Genomic DNA, 15,636 nt, shown 5'->3' on the forward strand with positions numbered 1-15,636 from the left:
CTGGACAAAGTCGGTGGGGTCGGTGAGCATGGGCTCCAGCAGGGCCACCGCCTCCTTCGACCCCGTGCCCGCGCAGGCGATGCCCACCGCCATGGCCGAGCCGTACCTGGACGGGCAGCGGAAGGGGAGTGACCATGTGAGAAGGGATGGACATCCACACCTAGCCATCTCAGCGCCCCTCCGAAAGCATCACCCCAGAGCGGCTTGGCGCATTTGGTGGGCATGCGCCCTGGCCCCCACCACCCCACCCCACGACCTGCTCACCTGACGTGCGGGTTGTAGCTGGCCGCCAGCAGCGCCACCAGGCGCGGGCACTGCTCCGGCGCGGACAGCAGGACGAAGCCGAGGTTCATGACGGCCGCGCGCCGCACGTCGTACGACACGTCTGGGGAACGGGTGGAAAGGAGGGAAATTGATGCTGGGGTGGGGGGGTCGACGCTGAGGCCTGGGGACCGTGCAGGACCGTCCTCGCATGACGACAGACCCCCCCCGGGATCCCCATCTCTTCCCCCACCCCTCAAGCTCAGCCGCTCACCGGTGACCGCGTGGTGCAGCAGCTTCTGGATGGCAGCGTTGTTGCGCGTGCCGCGGTAGGCCATGCCCATGGCAAACTGGCCGCCGTAGCGGATGATGGCGTCCTGATCCTGGAGCATGGCGTCGATGACGCCGTCGGCCGCCTCCTCCCGCCCGTACTGCGCGCATGAAGTGTTTTTTGGGGGGTGGCGGGGGTCTACGGGGTCGATAGGTTTGGAGGGGAACTCTCACCAGGCCTCGACACAGCCCCTGACGACGGCAAGGGTGGCAAACCCCGAAGTCGTGGGAGGCGCCATGCAGAAAGGGGCGGAGCCGCTCGCCGGGGTTGCCAGCCATCCATCGGCCGTCGGCAGGCGCAGGCGTCTGCCTGGCACGTGCGTGCTCCTCGGCAGCAGGCTGCTCGACCTTCCCCAGAGCTCACCACCCTTCGCAGCACCCCTTTCCCACCCCCCCCAGGCAAGTACTCACGTGCACAAAGGCGACGCCGACGGCGAGGGCGCGCACGATCTTCTCGTGCTGGGTGTCGTGGGCGTAAGCCAGCATCTCGTCGCTACGCTCCTCCCGCCCGGACCCGGCGCACAGCAGGCCCAGTGCATACCCGGCCGCCTCGCCGGCCACTGCACCGAGGCGGGGGGGTGGCAGGGTGGGGCCCGGGCATGCAGCATGACCGGGAGGGGGACAAGCATGACCCCCGCCTCGCCCACCGGCGATCGTGCCTGGGCGTCGCACGCGCCTCATGGCGAGACTACCCCCAAAGCCCCCCCCCCCTCACCCACCGGCGCTGTCCGTGTACAGCACGTTCTTCACGTCCTCAAAGGCCTCGGCGTTCTCGGAGCCCAGGCAGGCGATGCCCAGGCCCAGGCACGCGCCGTGCTGGATGACCTGTTCCACATGTTCCGGGCAGGGGAGAGGGCGTACGAGAGCTGTGTCGCGCATCGTTCGTGTCGCCCCGCAACTTCGCAGGCCCCCGGCCCCTCCAGCGCGCTACGGGCACCCTCAGACCCCCAGCCCCACCTCGTGCTGCGTGGCGCGGAGGGAGTCGGTGAGCAGCTGCGCCGCCCCCGCGCCGCTGTTGACGTGGATGAGGCCCAGCGCGTAGAGCGCGCCGCCCTCGGAGTAGGGCGACCCCGTGGAGCTGCCCGGCGCGGCGGGGAGGTAGGGCGAGAGCAGCGAGCGCGAGCGCCCGTCGGCCACGCTGCCGCGCTGGATGACGCCCAGGCCCGCCGTGGCGCCAAACTTGGCCCAGTTGGTGGCCTTGGCCAGCCACTCCAGGTTGGTGCGCAGGAAGGCGTCCACGCCCGTGCCGGCATGCATGATGGCATTGGCCCACACCGTCGCCGAGTGGCACACGCTGCGTGGAAGGCGGGGGGGGAGGGGGAGGGGGAGGGGAGGGGTGTGAGGGGACAGGGGAAAGGGGGGAAAGCATGGAGGCCTGGGCGACAACACCCGGAGGGCCGGCACCCAGGCCCAGCAGGTGCGGGATCCAGGCCCGGCAAGAGGGCAGATTGGCTCCCGGCATCAAGGCGGACAGCACGCCGGGCACCAGGGCTCTGCGCTGTCGCCCATTCCCTGCCGCCCCTCTTTCTTTGCGATCTCCCAGCCCAAACAACCCGGCAGCAACCCTTCCATTAGCCGCGCCAGGACACCCTTCCACCCCCCCGGTCCATCCACCTGCCACCCACCTGTTCCTGGCCTCCACCCCCGCCTTGATGTTCTTCAGGATCTGGAGGTCCGCGTGGCACGCCCGCGCCAGGAACTGGCGCTCCAGCTCCACACTCACCGACCCGGACAGGATGCGCAGGAAAGCGTCCAGCTCCGGGGCCAGCTCGGGGGCGGGGGTGGCGCCGCCGGCGTCAGTCTTGCCGTCCTCGCCCAGCAGCGGCGTCTCCAGGCCCGCCTCTTCGGCCGCGTCCCCCTCCCCCTCCCGCGCCTCGACAGGCGCCCCGGCGGCCGGCGCGCTGGCGCGCGCCAGCGCCAGCACGCGCGCATGCACGTCCCGCGTGAACTCGTGCAGCTGGGCATCCACCAGGTCGAAGCCAATGTGGTACGCCAGCAGCGCCTACGATGGTTTTTGAAGAGGGGTAGTTGGCAAGGGAGGACGGAAGGAGCGGCATTTATGGGCAGGGAGCGTCAGATGCTCATGCATGCCCTGTCCATGGATGCTCTGCTGCCGGCGTCACCCTTGCGCTCCCAAACACACAACTGCAACGGCACCTCCCCCCCCCCCGTTCATACTTCACCTGCTTGCCACCCTGGCGCAGGAGGGCGTGGGCCAGGGCGGCCACGCCCTCCCCGTCCTCCAGCGCGGCCAGGCCGGGGGCGAGCCCCGGCGCGTCGTCCGGCGCGGCCCGCTTATACAGCCCCACCAGCGTGGCCAGCGCGCGGCGCCGGAAGCCGCGCTCCACCACCGTGCGCGCCCCGGCGTCCAGCGCGTGCGCCAGCAGCGTGGGTGGGTCGGCCGCCGCCAGCACGGCAGCGGCCAGCACGTCCAGGCGCCGCGCCTCCAACGCGATGCCCACCGCCTGCTCGTGCTGGCCGTCGGCCAGGCATCGGTCCAGCACGCGCTGCACGGTCGCGGCGAGGCGCGGGTCCAGCGAGGCGGGCGCATCGCCGGGCTCGTCGCCGGCCAGACCTGCGCGCGCCGCCACGTACGCGTCCAGGCAGGAGTCCAGGATGGTGCGCTCGAAGGCTGAGGGGGAGTCGACGTCAAAGAGCGCGCCGGCGCCCAGCGCGTAGGCCTGCGCCTCCTGCAGGTCGCCCAGGTAGTAGAAGATCTGCGGTAGGGGGTGTAGTGGGGGCTGGATCGGGGCGGTCCTGCGGCCAGGACGCTGTGTCCTTGGTGTGCTTCCTCTTTGTGTATCTCCATGCAATCCATTGCAGCCAGGAACGCCATGCATGGCCACCCCACAGTAACATGGGGACGCGACACATGGCCCCCCCCACACACAAGGACAGTCAACAAGGCGCCGTGCCTTGGAGGCGACTAAGGCCGCGAGCTCCCGGTGGCTAAATTCCTCGTCCTCAAACAGGGCCTCGATGGTGGCGATGGAGCCCGAGGCCTGGTGCCAAAACTGGTGGATGCTGGCGTTGATCTGCTGCAGGGCGTACACCTTCAGGGCATCATCGTCCTCCGCCAGCAGAGCCAGCACCCCCTCCGCCGTGTTGATGGCGGGGATAGCCTGGGCCATTGGGGCGAGCGTCGCCACGGAAGCCAGGGTGCCGTTGACAGCACTCAGCTGTGCGGTGATCGGTGAAACAGTGGGAACCGCCGATGCTGATCGAGCCCTCTGGACTGACTTTCTATACTCTTTGAGGTCGGGAGGTTCTGCTCGCAATGACGATGCATTCGCGTGGCACCTTGTTTCCATTCGTCGTGCACCATTTCGCATTGATCTAACGGGGGGAGGGTCGCTCTCGCTCTCCCTTTCTTCTTAACCTTCCAATGAGTCCTGGTACTGATGGTCTCACCGCGCCAGGGGCCGCTCTCAGGGACACACATATGCCAGCCAAGAGCATTGCATGTACATCTATTGGTAATATTCATGTTGCATTGAGGTCCCCTCTGCTGCCATGCTCGCCGCATGGTCCTGTACAACCACCCAGCGTTGGCGTCCCTTTGTCCGGACAAGGCCTGAGCATGCACCTTCCATGACCGTGCGTTGCGGGCCATGCCCTTCCCTGGCAGCAGTCTCAGGACCACAGCAGGACCGCCTGATCGAATGCCAGCATCGGCGCGCCGTGCTGCTGAACATCGCCCTGATCACGGCCCTGGGTGCGGCCCCCATGCAAGCGGATGCTGGGCAGCAGGTGTCACCCGATCTGGTCCCATACGCCAGTCCCGGCCAGTACAGCATGCTTGTTCCCGTCACATGGAAGCAGGTAGGTGACATGAGTCTTGGTGCATGGGGTTGCGCAGGCCAAACACTGCCATGTGCCAGTCAGACCAGGTCGATATGATGGTGGTCATCATGGGTTCCATCTCACTCTAGGCATGGACATTCTGATGTGGTTGCCCTCTTGCAACCCACATTGTTGCCGCATCAACACGATACCAGTCCCTTCCTCTTGCTGCACGTGTTCAGACGTCCAAACCTGGGGCCGATGTCATGTTCCAAGATGCTGCTGCTTCCTCAAACACCCTGGGTGTCAGCATCCTGCCCGTCCGAATCCAGTCCCTGGAGCAGTTTGGCAGCTTACGAGACGTGGAGACACGCATCTTGGCAGCAGGTGAAGTTGGTACAATCTGGCCCATGCTGCAGGGCTGTCTCAACGGGAGCTTGCTGCTGCTCAGAACTTTCCAACTCCCAATCATAATGCTCCTCCTTCCTGGTCTTACACTCCCTCCTCCCATGGAATGTTACGCAGAGAGGGCAAAGGAGAGCACGATGAGCACCGCCATGCTTTCCTCCAGCGTGCGGGGTTCCCCTCCAAACACAACCTACGAGTTCGAGTACGAGGTGGACTCCACCCGCGGCAAGAAGCGTCTGCTGGCTGCGGTGACGGTGGCGGGCAGCAAGCTGCACATCCTGAATGCCAGCGTGGGGTGTGGGAAGGGGGAGACCGCCACCTGCGCTCCCCTGGAAGCCGACCTGCAGCGACTGCGGCGTGCCATTGCCTCCTTTGATGTGGATCGAGGCGCATGATGGCAGCGTTCGAGCAAGCTTGCCCCTGGAGCAGCCTGCCGGGGAGGCATTGGGATTTGGCTGGGCAGCTGTCCCTCAGGTGGGGGAGCAGGATCGAGGGACTCCCGCTGAGTGTGTGTGCTCTGGCCTGCCGTCGCCGCTGGACCCCTGTCTGGGAGGCGTGCACCTTCCGGCACAGCAGATCATGTCTTGCCGGGTCGAGGCAGGCCAAACTCTTGCAGCCTCCCCGCCTTGTCTTGCACGCCCATGGCAATGCAGTAGTGGGCCTGGATGAGGTCCCACTCCTCAAACTCATCGAAGATCTCCAGGGTTTCGATGCGACGGCGGTCCCGCGGCTCCAGGCCCCTGCGTTTGCAGATGACCGGGCGAGGCCTGTGGGTTTCTTGCAGTTTCCAGAGTGCCAGACAGGCGCCTCGCCGTCTCCCTGCAGCCCAGCGACATTGCGGTGGAGTGGTATCCCCTGGAACCCTCACCTGTACATGGCGTCCATGGGCGCTGCCTCGGCTCGCTCCCGCCCGGCCTGCCTCAGCCGAGCCGCCTGCTCGTCCACATCCCAGCAGATGCCCAGCAGCGGGCACCCCCGCAGGCTCAGGTTCAGCAGCATCTGCTTGCCAAACGCATCGTCGGGCCGGACCTGGTGTGGGTGAGGAGTAGGGGTGGCTGCGGTGGGGCGCGGTGGTATCATCGGTGTGCATGCCTGTGGGTGAAGGGGAGGTGAAGAGCAGGCGCCGCCGCACCCAGGCCCAGACTGGAGGGATGCAGCCAACAAGGCATCCCGCGTGGTACTGGCCCGCGTGGCACGCCCCAGCGCGGCGCCCTCCTGCTGCGACAGCGAATCGCACCGCCCTCCCCCGCCAGCCTCCTCCCCGACAAACCCCACCTGCTCATACACCAGCATCGCGGCAGTGCTGAGCATGGCGCTGAGCTGGCGGAGCAGGGCGTCGCTTTCCTCCCGCTCCAGGTACACCAGCACGCACTCCGCCAGGACCAGGGTGGGCGCGCCGGGGTCGAGCCCCGCCAGGCCCAGCGCGCTCACCACCTGGCCCACGCTGCGGAGGTCGGCGGGGGCCAGGCGGTATGCCCCGCCCAGCCACCGCCCCGCCGCCGGGTCGTGGCCCGGCGCATCGGCGGGGCTGCCGCCCACCAGGCGGAGCAGGGCGGGCGTCCTCGCCACGACGCCCGCCTTCTCCATGCAGACCTGATGGTTATGGGGGGTGCGATGGAGGGGCTGCTGCACGGGGGGTGTTTGTTTGCTGGCACGATCCCCACTGATCATCAGAGGCACTCCACGTTACCCACCCACCCACCATCCCACCCCACAATTCCAGACCTGCGGCATGTCCAGCTCGATGTAGCGCGAGATGGGCGCACCCTCCTGCACCAGTTGCCAGTAGAGCGTGTCGAAGCCGGCCCCCAGGCTCACAACCTGCACAGGCCCCGGATGCAGGCAGGCGAGGAACCTTGTGACAAGCTGGCGCAGGGATGCCTGCCTGGCATAGTAGCCTGTGAGTTGGAGGGGTTGGGGGTTCAGTTGGTGAGCATGCTGGCAGGTAGGCATGTGGGTGTCCTCGATCAGGTGCACCATGAGGTAAAGTCCAACAGCCCAGGCGCGCCCTACAACATCCAACTACAATCGACCGAGCCCAAGGAGCGGCACCTCTGTTGATCAGGGGCGCGCGTCGGACGGGGGCCTTCACGAAGTGGTGCACAAACTCGTCTTGGAAGTACCCAAGCTGAACGCATGACCTGCATTGGGATGGGAGGTTTGCATAGTCTCTGACACAGCTTCTGCAGCCACACCATATGCTCCAAGGAATCTTGACGTACAGCTTGCTAGCTTGGGCGTCATCGTTGGTGTTTGCGACTCCACTGGGGCGTGGCCTGTGTGTCGGCAAATCCAGGCTCATGGTGCACAAAGGGGCCTAGAGAGGAAATGAGTGTTTGTGGCAAGCACAGGTATATGCAAGGGGTACTCCGATGACGCGACTTATCACATTCCCAAAGAATGAGCTCTGGAAATGCGGCGTTGGCTTGTCGAGAGGCCCCTAGCTCATTGTTGTAGATGTTCGGGCCCCCCGCGCGCTATGCCCAGATCACTCGCGTTCCCTGGTTTCCTCGGGCCCGATCTCGCAGAGGCTGGGTGGCTCCCGTGCATCACGTGCTGGCCCAAACATATGAACGGAGCACGTGCGAGCTGCTCCTGCATCCCTTCCACACCGAAACCATGGACTACCCCCCGCGCAACCCGGGCGAGGCCGGCGACCCCGGTCAGGCACAGCCCGACAGCGGGCAGGGGGGCATGAACCCCGCCACGCTCCAGGCCCTGCTCGCCGCATCCGCCCGCAGCTCGGCCTTCGGGCCCGTGGGCGGGCAGCTGCCCCACCCGCCCCCCTTCCCAACGGAGCCGGGCCCGGGCCAACAGCTGGGCCCCAGCTCCATGCACCTCTTCAACCAGCTGCTGGGCCAGCCCGGCCTGGCCCACCTGGCCGGCTACCCCGACTCCGGGCCACCCTCCGGCCCGGGCCCGGCCCCAGGCAACGCCCCCCCCTCCCCCACCAGCGGCGGCGACGGCGGGGGCGGCAAGAAGCAACGCACCCGCGCCGGCCCCTCCCCCTCCTCCTCCTCCTACGCCTCGCGCCACCAGCAGGCAGAGGCGCGGCGCCGCTCGCGCATAAATGACCGCCTGGAGGCGCTGCGCGAGGTGGTCCCCCACTCGGAGCGCGCCAACACCGCCACCTTCCTGGAGGACGTGCTCAAGTATGTGCGCGCCATGCAGCGCCGCATGGCCGAGCTGGAGGTACGCCTGGGCCTGCCCCCGGTCGGCACGGGCCTTCCCGGCGGCGGGGGGGGCCTGCCCGGCGGTGGGGGGGGGCAGATCCAGGCGCGCGGCGACAGCCAGGGCCAGGGGCAGGGGGGCCCCACCGATGGCGGTCCCGCACCCGGCGCTGGGCACAAGCCCGGACTCCAGCCCGGACCCGCACCAACGCTGCCGCCCATGCTGCAGGCGCAGCAGCCGCACGCCTGGCCCCCGGGCATGCAGGCCGCTGCCGCGCAGCAGCAGCAGCGCGGCATGGGGCACATGGAGCAGGACCCCGGGGCCATGTTCGGGGCCCAGGCTGGCCAACCGGCGGCGCAGCTGGCGCAGGCGCAGGCCGCGCATGCCGCTTTCGCCGCACACGCGCAGGCGCAGCAGGCGGCGGCCTCGGTGCAGGGCCTGTCGCGCCCCGGCTCGGCCCTGGACGGGCCCGCCTCCGCGGCCGCGGCCGCGCAGTGGACGGCGCCAGGGGGGCGCGGACCTAGCACGTCCACGGGGGGACCGGGCCCGGCCCCCACCTCCAGCGTGGCGGGGATCAGCGTGTCGGCCACCCTGGCGGCAGAGCACGCCCGCCTCATGGCAGCCATGTACCACCCGGGCAAGCATGAGGTGAGGGGAGGAGGTTTTGAGGGTGGGTCCGAGCATGGGCGGCGAGGTGGATATCAGCACATGGCGGTGATGGAGGGGTTGCATGGGATGCCGTCCTCGCCGAGTCAATGATGCTTGCTGGGTGCCAGGGGCCGCCGGCCAGTGCACAAACCCTGTTGAGGAGGAATGTGCGGTGGTTTGCCCCACCCTCCCGCGGCCTCATCACAAGCGGACCCTGTCTGAAAACACCCTCTCCAGCACGTCAGGGATATCCAGGACCCCTCTCCCTGCACAGGCGTACCCACCTCCCCCACTCGAGGGTCTCGCGGGGAGCAATGAGGAGGAAGAACGGGCCAAGCAAGCTCAAGAGGTCGGCGCTCAGGCGCCCCTGTGACGATCGTGTCTTCGCTCCTTGACCCAGGGGCTGCGAGGGGGCAAGACACGGCGCACACACCGCGTGTCTGGCTGAGCTCCAGGCGGCTGCCTGCTGTCGTCCCGTCGCCCCTTCTCGGAGGGCGCCGCCCTGCTGCAAGGCCATCCCATGTGGGCTGTTCACCATCTCCCCCCTCCCTGCATGCCCTTCCCCTGACGATGCGCGCTTTCCTCCTTGCCCGTGCCGCTGGGCGGCGACGTGCCCATGGTGTTGCAGTGAAAGAACTCGGTTGAGAGCTTGGGTCAACAGAGGCACGGCGAGGGACTTGTGGGCGGCGAGTATGGAGGGCCTTACTGCGGCACAGAGGCAGCAGATGGGTCACACTGGCTTCCAGTCTGACGCAGACGCAGGGGCAATCCCTCTTCTGCCGCTCGGTACACCATCCTGGGGCAGGCCAGCCGCCGGTACCCCAGACTCCATCGTCATCAGCTGGACAGGGCGGCGGCGATGGAGTCCAGCTCGTCCTCCTCCTCCCCGGTCAGGACCTCCACCTCCTCCTCCTCGCCCAGATCGGGCCCATCCTCCTCCTCGTCCAGCTGCGACTGAGTCTGTGTGGAGGGAAGGGAGAGGAGGACGTGCGTCAGGAGGCCCGCAACGCTGCTCCACAGGGTAGTCCACAAGCATTCTGTCGAGGCTTAGATACTCAAATCCCAAGCGCGAAAAATACAAGCCTGGCTCAGGCAGTGCTGTAGGCAGGCCGCTTGCCGTGAGGCAGCATTTGGTTGCGCCCCCCCTGCCATGCTCACGGGGAAGGTGTAGTTCTCCGCCTCATACGGCCTGCCACTGACGCGTGCCAGGGTTTCCAGGTCCCTGGGGAAGGGGAAGCGGGGCATGTTGGCGATAGGTGCCGGAGTCGCCTGTACCAGAGGCCTTTGGTGTCCCTTGCATCCACAGCTCAGCTTGCATGCGCCCAACCATCTGCGTCCCTCCCTGCACCACGAGCACCTTTCCCCCCCCCTTTGCCCCTTCCCAACACACACACACACACACATCAGCCCTGCTCACATGCGCACGTCTCGCAGGTCCATGGGGGCCATGTGACTCTCGGGCCGCGGCAGGAGGGCCTGGAGGGCGGGGTCCACGGGCGCCAGCTGGACGGGGTAGCGGAAGAGGCGCGCGTCCCTCACGCGCTGCACCCGAGCCTCCACACACGACCCCACCCGCAGGCGGTTGCCCAGGGCGTCCCAGGTCGCCTCGTCGTTCAGGGGAATGAGGCCGTCGTACTCTGCGCCAAAGTCCACCTGGGGGGGGGGGGGGGGGCCGAGCGAGGGATGGGGTTGAGTGGTGGGTGAGGCCCGGCTTGGAGGTTGCAGCAACACTCTAGCACCGCCCTAAGACCCTGTTCGTGCGGCGTGGATGAATGAGATGACCCTGACCCACCAAACCAGCACATGCTGCACAGCACCACACCGGGGGTGACCATCTGGACATAAAGATCCCTCACTGCCCATGCAATACAACAGCCCTCATCCTGCCCATGCATGGCACTAGGATCCCAACTCACCAGCACGCCCAGGTACCTCATCTGCGAGGTGACGGTGCCCGAGACGGCGAGCCCCTCCACCACCCCGGGAAGGGGAGTTCGTCCCTGCGCATCCTCGTGCCATGCGCTATCGCTCACCCGCTGCTCGGCCTCGCGTGCCTGCTTCAACAGCTTCACGCGCCGCTTCTCCGTGGGCCAGCCGTCTGGAGTGTGGGAGGGGAGGGATGGTCGGGCACAATGAACATGGTCTCAGGGCGATGAGCCTGGGCAGCAGCAATCCCGCGCGCCAGGAAGCCGTACACCGCCCTGCAGCCCACCTTGCGGCTCGCTGAACCAGTACCGCATGGCTTCCTCATCCACCACATCGGACAGGAGACCCTCCTCGAATGTCGTGGAGACCCGGCGCTCCAGTGGCCCGTCCTCCCCCTGCAACCACGGCATCTCCGGGTCCAGCTCAATCCACCCCTCGTCCTCCTCTTCCTTGGACAATGCAAGCAGTCGGATGTGTGCGTCCCGTCGGTGCGGCTGGACGCGTGGGGGGTGCACGCCTTGTCGGAAACAGTGGGTGTGGCTTGGGCCGCAGCCTGCCCGTCCACTCCAGGCAGGCAGGACCGTCGCTTGCATATTCATTCACATGTAATGGATCGATTTATGAGGGAAGATGGACACTGACCCTCCATGCGATGCTGCCCCCGCGAAATTTGGAGTGACCGCGAATCGCGGGGGTGAGGGCCAGCCCGTGACGGGGCACAACGATTCTCGTACACAAGGGGCTGGTTCCCACTATGGGAGTGACATGACAAGGTGGTACGGGCAAGTCCCTGAGTGTATCATATTTATTGTTTACTTGACACCGCCCCGCTCCATTCCACCCCTGAGAAGCCCTCTCGTACAGTTCGGGAGGTTGCACCGCTCTTGCTCCGTAATCGCCTTTGCAACCCAAAGGACACGTGCTTGCCGGTGTGTTATCATCACGCCGTGGTAAGGATGGCATCCCCACGCAAGGTGAGTGAAGTAAGCCTCTGCGCGGGGTTGAGGATCTCCCTCCTAGGCACCCCCCGTGTGTGCGGTGTGCAGTCTCAAAGGCTCCGCGAGGGAGGGCATATCATCATTACCCAAGCTGTAATTGTGGTTGTACCAAGAAGCGTTGCACATGATCCTCGATGCAGGACCCGGCATCGGACGGGGAAGTTTCCGACGACACCGCGAGCCTGAGCCCGTCTTTCAACAGCCAGGACGGCATCGTGGACAGCTCTCGAGTCACGAATGGCGTCCAGGTGTGCAGAAGGAAGGTGTCGCAGCGTGATCACCGCCCTGCCTGCGCTGGGGTATGAGGGATCTCACCCGCCACCTCACTCCCGTGCCCCAGAAACTGAAGCTGTCCGCTGAGCATGCCGTGTCCCGGCCCCAGATCCGCGTGGTCATCGACCTGAACCGTGTGGGCGCCTTCATCGGCAAGGTGAGGGGGGGTGAGCAGTTGGGTCGCTGGCGAGCGGGCCTGCACACTCATGGAACCCTTGGGCTTGCGAGGGGGGAGGGTGGGGCTTGGGAGGTGGGACTGGGACCGACCCCTGAGCTTGATCCTCCCTGGGCTTCACACCAGACCTCCACCCCCCGCGCACACGATTCGGCAGGGAGGGGAGGCCATCAAGCAGCTCGCCCGCGAGTCGGGGACCATCATGGGCGTGGAGGCGCTGGTCCCCGGGAGCGAGTCGCGCGTGGTCACCATCACCACCGCCGCCGAGTGCGTATGGAAAGGGACCCATGGCTTGAGGAAGGAGCAACACACCTGCGCAGGATGGGGGGAGCTCTGCTCGGGGCAGGGCGAGCACGGGGCGCGGGCCGTGCCGCCCATGCCTGCCATGAGCATGCCTTGTGCGCCTGGCTGTCGTTCTCGGCAGCCTCACCTCCATCCCGGGCCCCCCCCCCTTCACCCACCCACCACCCTCCACCCCTCCGCGCGTCGCAGGGGCGAGGAGGCCGCCGCGACGCTGGTGGCAGGCCTGACCGCCGCGGCGGCGGCCATCACCGCCGGGGACAAGCCCAGCGACTCCCCCCTCCGCCTGCTGGTCCCCGGCGCCCACATCGGGCAGCTGCTGGGCAAGGGCGGCGCGACCATCGCCGCCATCCGCCGCGACTCCGGCGCGGACATCAAGATCCTGCCGCGTGGCGAGCTGCCCCCCGCCGCGCGTGTCAGCGACGAGCTGGTCACGGTGCGTGGCCTCGGCGCGGCAGCCGCGCTGGCACGCATCGCGCGCGAGCTGGCGGCGGTGGGCGCCGCCGCGCCGGCCAGGACCGGCGTGGCCGCCGCCGTGGACGCGCAGCTGGTGGGCCGCCTGGGCCATGCCCACGAGTCCTTCTCGCGCGGCCTGACCGAGGCGGGCGCCCCGGGCGGCGCGCTGGAGACCGCGCTGCGCCTGCTGGTCCCCGCCGAGGCGGTGGGCGGGCTGGTGGGCCGTGGCGGCGAGCACATCGAGCGCGTGCGCCGCGAGACGGGGGCCACAGTGCGCGTGGTGGACGGCGCGTCGCGCGACGCGCCGGCGGTGGTGCTGGCCACCAGCGTGGAGGACGCGGCCGCGCCCCACTGCGCGGCGCAGGAGGCCCTCGCCCGCGCCTTCCTGGCGGTGAGCGGGGAGGAGGCGGGCGGGCGGCACGAGGCGGTGCTGCGCCTGCCCGCCGCCGCCGCGGGGAGCCTGCTGGGGCGCAAGGGCGCCACGGTGTCCGCCCTGCGCGCCGAGACGGGGGCCGCCGTGCACGTCGAGCGCGAGGGCACGGACCGCGCCGGCGCCGCCGCCGGCGAGGCCAGCGACGAAGCGGGCGACGCCACCGTGCTGGTCACACTGGAGGGCGGCGTGGCCGCGGTGGTGGCCGCGCTGCGCGGCGTCGCCACGCTGGCGCGCGTCCACGCGGCGCGTTCGCGCGGGCCGGCCGCGCCCGCCGGCCGCGGCGGCGCCGCCGGCGCCGAGGCAGAGGAGAAGCACGGCCTGACCTTCAACCTGGACCCTGCCCAGGTTTTTGGGGGGGGGGAGGGGAGGCGGGGTGATCTGGGGCCTGGCATCGGCGGGGGTGCATGCGGCGCTGGCCCCCGTGTGGGGCCGCATGCGGTGGGGGCTGCCGCACTCTCCCCTGCAAGGCGGCGTGGAGGCAAGGAATCGGCATGATGGGTTTGCACCCACCTTCTTCCGCGTCGGGCGCCCGGGCAGTTGTGACTTCCAGGCCCCTTATTCAGCCCTGATGGGAGCTGCGCGGAAGCCGCAACCCCACTCACGCGCACCTCTCCCCCTCCCAAACCCACCTTCGCAGGTGGGGGCCTTGATGGGCAAGGGCGGCGCCAACATCAGCCAGGTGCGCTCCGTGTCGGGGGCGCGCGTGCACCTGTCCCCGGCGACGGAGGGCGAGCCGGGGGCCACCCGCGCGCTGGAGGTGTCGGGGCCGGTGGAGGCGGTGCTGGCGGCCCGCAACATGGTCAACGCCTTCCTGGCAGTGGGGGGGTGCAGCGAGGCCCAGCCCGTCTGACTGGGTGGCTGATGGCCCGCCACCTCAGCGCCACACGTGCGGGTGAGGCACCGCCCCGACCCGCCTCCTTGCGACTCGAGGGGCTGGGTGGAGCCTGATCCGCACCCACAATGACCTGCTGCTGCGATTGGACCCACGAAGCGGACGGCACCTCCGCACCGGCCAGTGGAGGGGTGCGGTGACCCCTGCCGCACACCCGACTGAGCCCCGAGTGCCCTTCTGAACAAAACGCACTGCCCCCCCCCCCCCTACTCGAGCACACCACCCGCCAGCTCCCAGTTGACTGCATTTCCCCTCCCCCCCACCATGCATGCATTGTAAAGCTCGAGCGACCAGGGTGTCGTGCCATGTACCAGTTGGCAAACAGGCAGAGGCTTCTTCCCAGTGCGGCTGCCTGTCCCCTCAATCAATGCCATCCAATCAATGCCATGAAGGCCGGGGTTCTACACTAAGGCCTCCATGCGACGAGGCCCAAAATCCACCCCTGGACGTCACAGCGCGCAACAAGCATGCACTCATACCTCTCATGCTGCCTCTATGTTGCCCCTGCCAGGAAGGATGCGTGAACCAGACCAGATCCCGGGCGTTACGCGCCCCACGCAACTCCAGCTCCCGGTCTCGCAGCACTTCACCAACGCCCGCCTGGAGCAGGCATACCGGCAGTACATCGGCACCATCCAGCTCGGCAACGATGTGGCGATGACGCGACTCATGATGGTGCGGCGAGTGGGAGTGGGGAAGGCAGCGCAGAGAGTCCAGAGGCCGTGTCGGCGGCGTGACAGCATCCTCATGCGGGACACTCTCAGGCTTATCACGCCGTGGCAACCTACAAGACGCTGAAGGAGGCTCATGAAATGGACTGGATGACGATGTTGATGAGTGAGTCCAATGGGACCCATGGAGCCTGGAGTTGGGGAGGTGGGGCCTGTTGCTCCACCTCCCTGCAATTTTTGCTGCTGGCTGACAAGGTGCATGGGCAGCCCGACCCAGACCCTCCTGCATCCACCCCTCTTCTTGAACATCCTTCCAGTCTGCAACTTTGCTGTGCTGGGAGCTACCCTGCTGCTGCCCTCAGTCTGGCCGGGGGTGTGGCGGCGGTGGAGGGACGCCATCATGCCGCCCTTCCTCGTTTCGCACACGGTCGCCCTGCACATCTTCCTGTGAGATGGGTGGAGGCAGGGGAATAGAAGTGTGTAGAGCATGCCCAGGAACTCTGGACCCCACAAGGCATTGCTCGTCCCGCAGGTACACACACTCAACGAGCGAGAGCTTGCTGGGCAGAGGCACCCTCTCCCGACTCATTGACCAGTGTGCAGCGTGGGGCGGCGTGAAAAGGGTTGCATGCGTGGGTTGGTGGGCATACAGCGATGAGGCTGCAGCGCCGGAGGCCATGTACTCTGGGGCAAATCATCCTGCCCTCAGCGCACTAGCCGCAGCATCCTGCATGGAGGACTCATCTGCGCATATCTAAATCAGTGATAGACCCAGCCTGCAGCTCACCCTCTGCACCCCTTTACTCCTGGCAGGGGCACAGATGTGTTGGCGGTGCAGGCGCTGGTGCTCCAGAGGAGCCTCACCAGCAGGCTCATCCCGGCTCAGGCCATCGGTGGGTGCTCTCTGGGCC

The 15,636-nt window shown here is 67.6% G+C and overlaps 8 protein-coding genes across 8 annotated transcripts in view; 4 read left to right on the top strand and 4 right to left on the bottom strand.

Annotated features, from left to right (window-relative positions):
• F751_0854 (26S proteasome non-ATPase regulatory subunit 1) overlaps window positions 1-3,722 on the bottom strand; it is a gene marked incomplete at both ends in the record, with an annotated part of 12,230 nt that extends 8,508 nt beyond the window's left edge. The window contains 10 exons of the mRNA XM_011402276.1: window positions 7-106; window positions 265-385; window positions 536-692; window positions 1,003-1,151; window positions 1,311-1,416; window positions 1,549-1,885; window positions 2,217-2,464; window positions 2,528-2,593; window positions 2,901-3,308; window positions 3,495-3,722. Coding sequence (XP_011400578.1) covers window positions 7-106; window positions 265-385; window positions 536-692; window positions 1,003-1,151; window positions 1,311-1,416; window positions 1,549-1,885; window positions 2,217-2,464; window positions 2,528-2,593; window positions 2,901-3,308; window positions 3,495-3,722 — 1,920 coding nt within the window. The remainder of the gene's footprint in view (window positions 1-6; window positions 107-264; window positions 386-535; window positions 693-1,002; window positions 1,152-1,310; window positions 1,417-1,548; window positions 1,886-2,216; window positions 2,465-2,527; window positions 2,594-2,900; window positions 3,309-3,494) is intronic.
• A 918-nt stretch (window positions 3,723-4,640) lies between these two features.
• Window positions 4,641-5,177, top strand: F751_0855 (PsbP domain-containing protein 2, chloroplastic; the record flags this gene model as incomplete). Its single annotated transcript, XM_011402277.1, has 2 exons — window positions 4,641-4,761; window positions 4,900-5,177. The coding sequence occupies 2 exons, from the start codon at window positions 4,641-4,643 to the stop codon at window positions 5,175-5,177; spliced, it is 399 nt and encodes a 132-aa protein (XP_011400579.1).
• A 182-nt stretch (window positions 5,178-5,359) lies between these two features.
• F751_0856 (putative leucine carboxyl methyltransferase 1) lies at window positions 5,360-7,084 on the bottom strand (the record flags this gene model as incomplete). Its single annotated transcript, XM_011402278.1, has 5 exons — window positions 5,360-5,522; window positions 5,651-5,811; window positions 6,058-6,375; window positions 6,508-6,680; window positions 6,835-7,084. The coding sequence occupies 5 exons, from the start codon at window positions 7,082-7,084 to the stop codon at window positions 5,360-5,362; spliced, it is 1,065 nt and encodes a 354-aa protein (XP_011400580.1).
• Window positions 7,085-7,401: 317 nt separating this feature from the next.
• On the top strand, window positions 7,402-8,974 carry F751_0857 (Transcription factor BIM2; the record flags this gene model as incomplete). The annotated part of the gene is made up of 3 exons (XM_011402279.1): window positions 7,402-7,974; window positions 8,182-8,382; window positions 8,900-8,974. The coding sequence occupies 3 exons, from the start codon at window positions 7,402-7,404 to the stop codon at window positions 8,972-8,974; spliced, it is 849 nt and encodes a 282-aa protein (XP_011400581.1).
• F751_0858 (hypothetical protein) lies at window positions 7,803-7,961 on the bottom strand (the record flags this gene model as incomplete). The annotated part of the gene is made up of 1 exon (XM_011402280.1): window positions 7,803-7,961. One exon carries the CDS (start codon window positions 7,959-7,961, stop codon window positions 7,803-7,805), a length of 159 nt encoding a protein of 52 aa, XP_011400582.1.
• Window positions 8,975-9,438: 464 nt separating the features above from the next.
• F751_0859 (hypothetical protein) lies at window positions 9,439-10,937 on the bottom strand (the record flags this gene model as incomplete). The annotated part of the gene is made up of 5 exons (XM_011402281.1): window positions 9,439-9,561; window positions 9,760-9,823; window positions 10,019-10,254; window positions 10,518-10,699; window positions 10,814-10,937. The coding sequence occupies 5 exons, from the start codon at window positions 10,935-10,937 to the stop codon at window positions 9,439-9,441; spliced, it is 729 nt and encodes a 242-aa protein (XP_011400583.1).
• A 722-nt stretch (window positions 10,938-11,659) lies between these two features.
• F751_0860 (Poly(rC)-binding protein 3) lies at window positions 11,660-14,012 on the top strand (the record flags this gene model as incomplete). The annotated part of the gene is made up of 6 exons (XM_011402282.1): window positions 11,660-11,773; window positions 11,866-11,955; window positions 12,131-12,240; window positions 12,466-12,709; window positions 12,902-13,252; window positions 13,800-14,012. 6 exons carry the CDS (start codon window positions 11,660-11,662, stop codon window positions 14,010-14,012), a joined length of 1,122 nt encoding a protein of 373 aa, XP_011400584.1.
• A 558-nt stretch (window positions 14,013-14,570) lies between these two features.
• On the top strand, window positions 14,571-15,176 carry F751_0861 (hypothetical protein; the record flags this gene model as incomplete). Its single annotated transcript, XM_011402283.1, has 3 exons — window positions 14,571-14,729; window positions 14,819-14,891; window positions 15,043-15,176. 3 exons carry the CDS (start codon window positions 14,571-14,573, stop codon window positions 15,174-15,176), a joined length of 366 nt encoding a protein of 121 aa, XP_011400585.1.
• Between the last annotated feature and the right edge of the window lie 460 nt (window positions 15,177-15,636).

This window comes from Auxenochlorella protothecoides (assembly GCF_000733215.1).
Source record: "Auxenochlorella protothecoides strain 0710 unplaced genomic scaffold scaffold117, whole genome shotgun sequence".
Taxonomy (NCBI): domain Eukaryota; kingdom Viridiplantae; phylum Chlorophyta; class Trebouxiophyceae; order Chlorellales; family Chlorellaceae; genus Auxenochlorella; species Auxenochlorella protothecoides.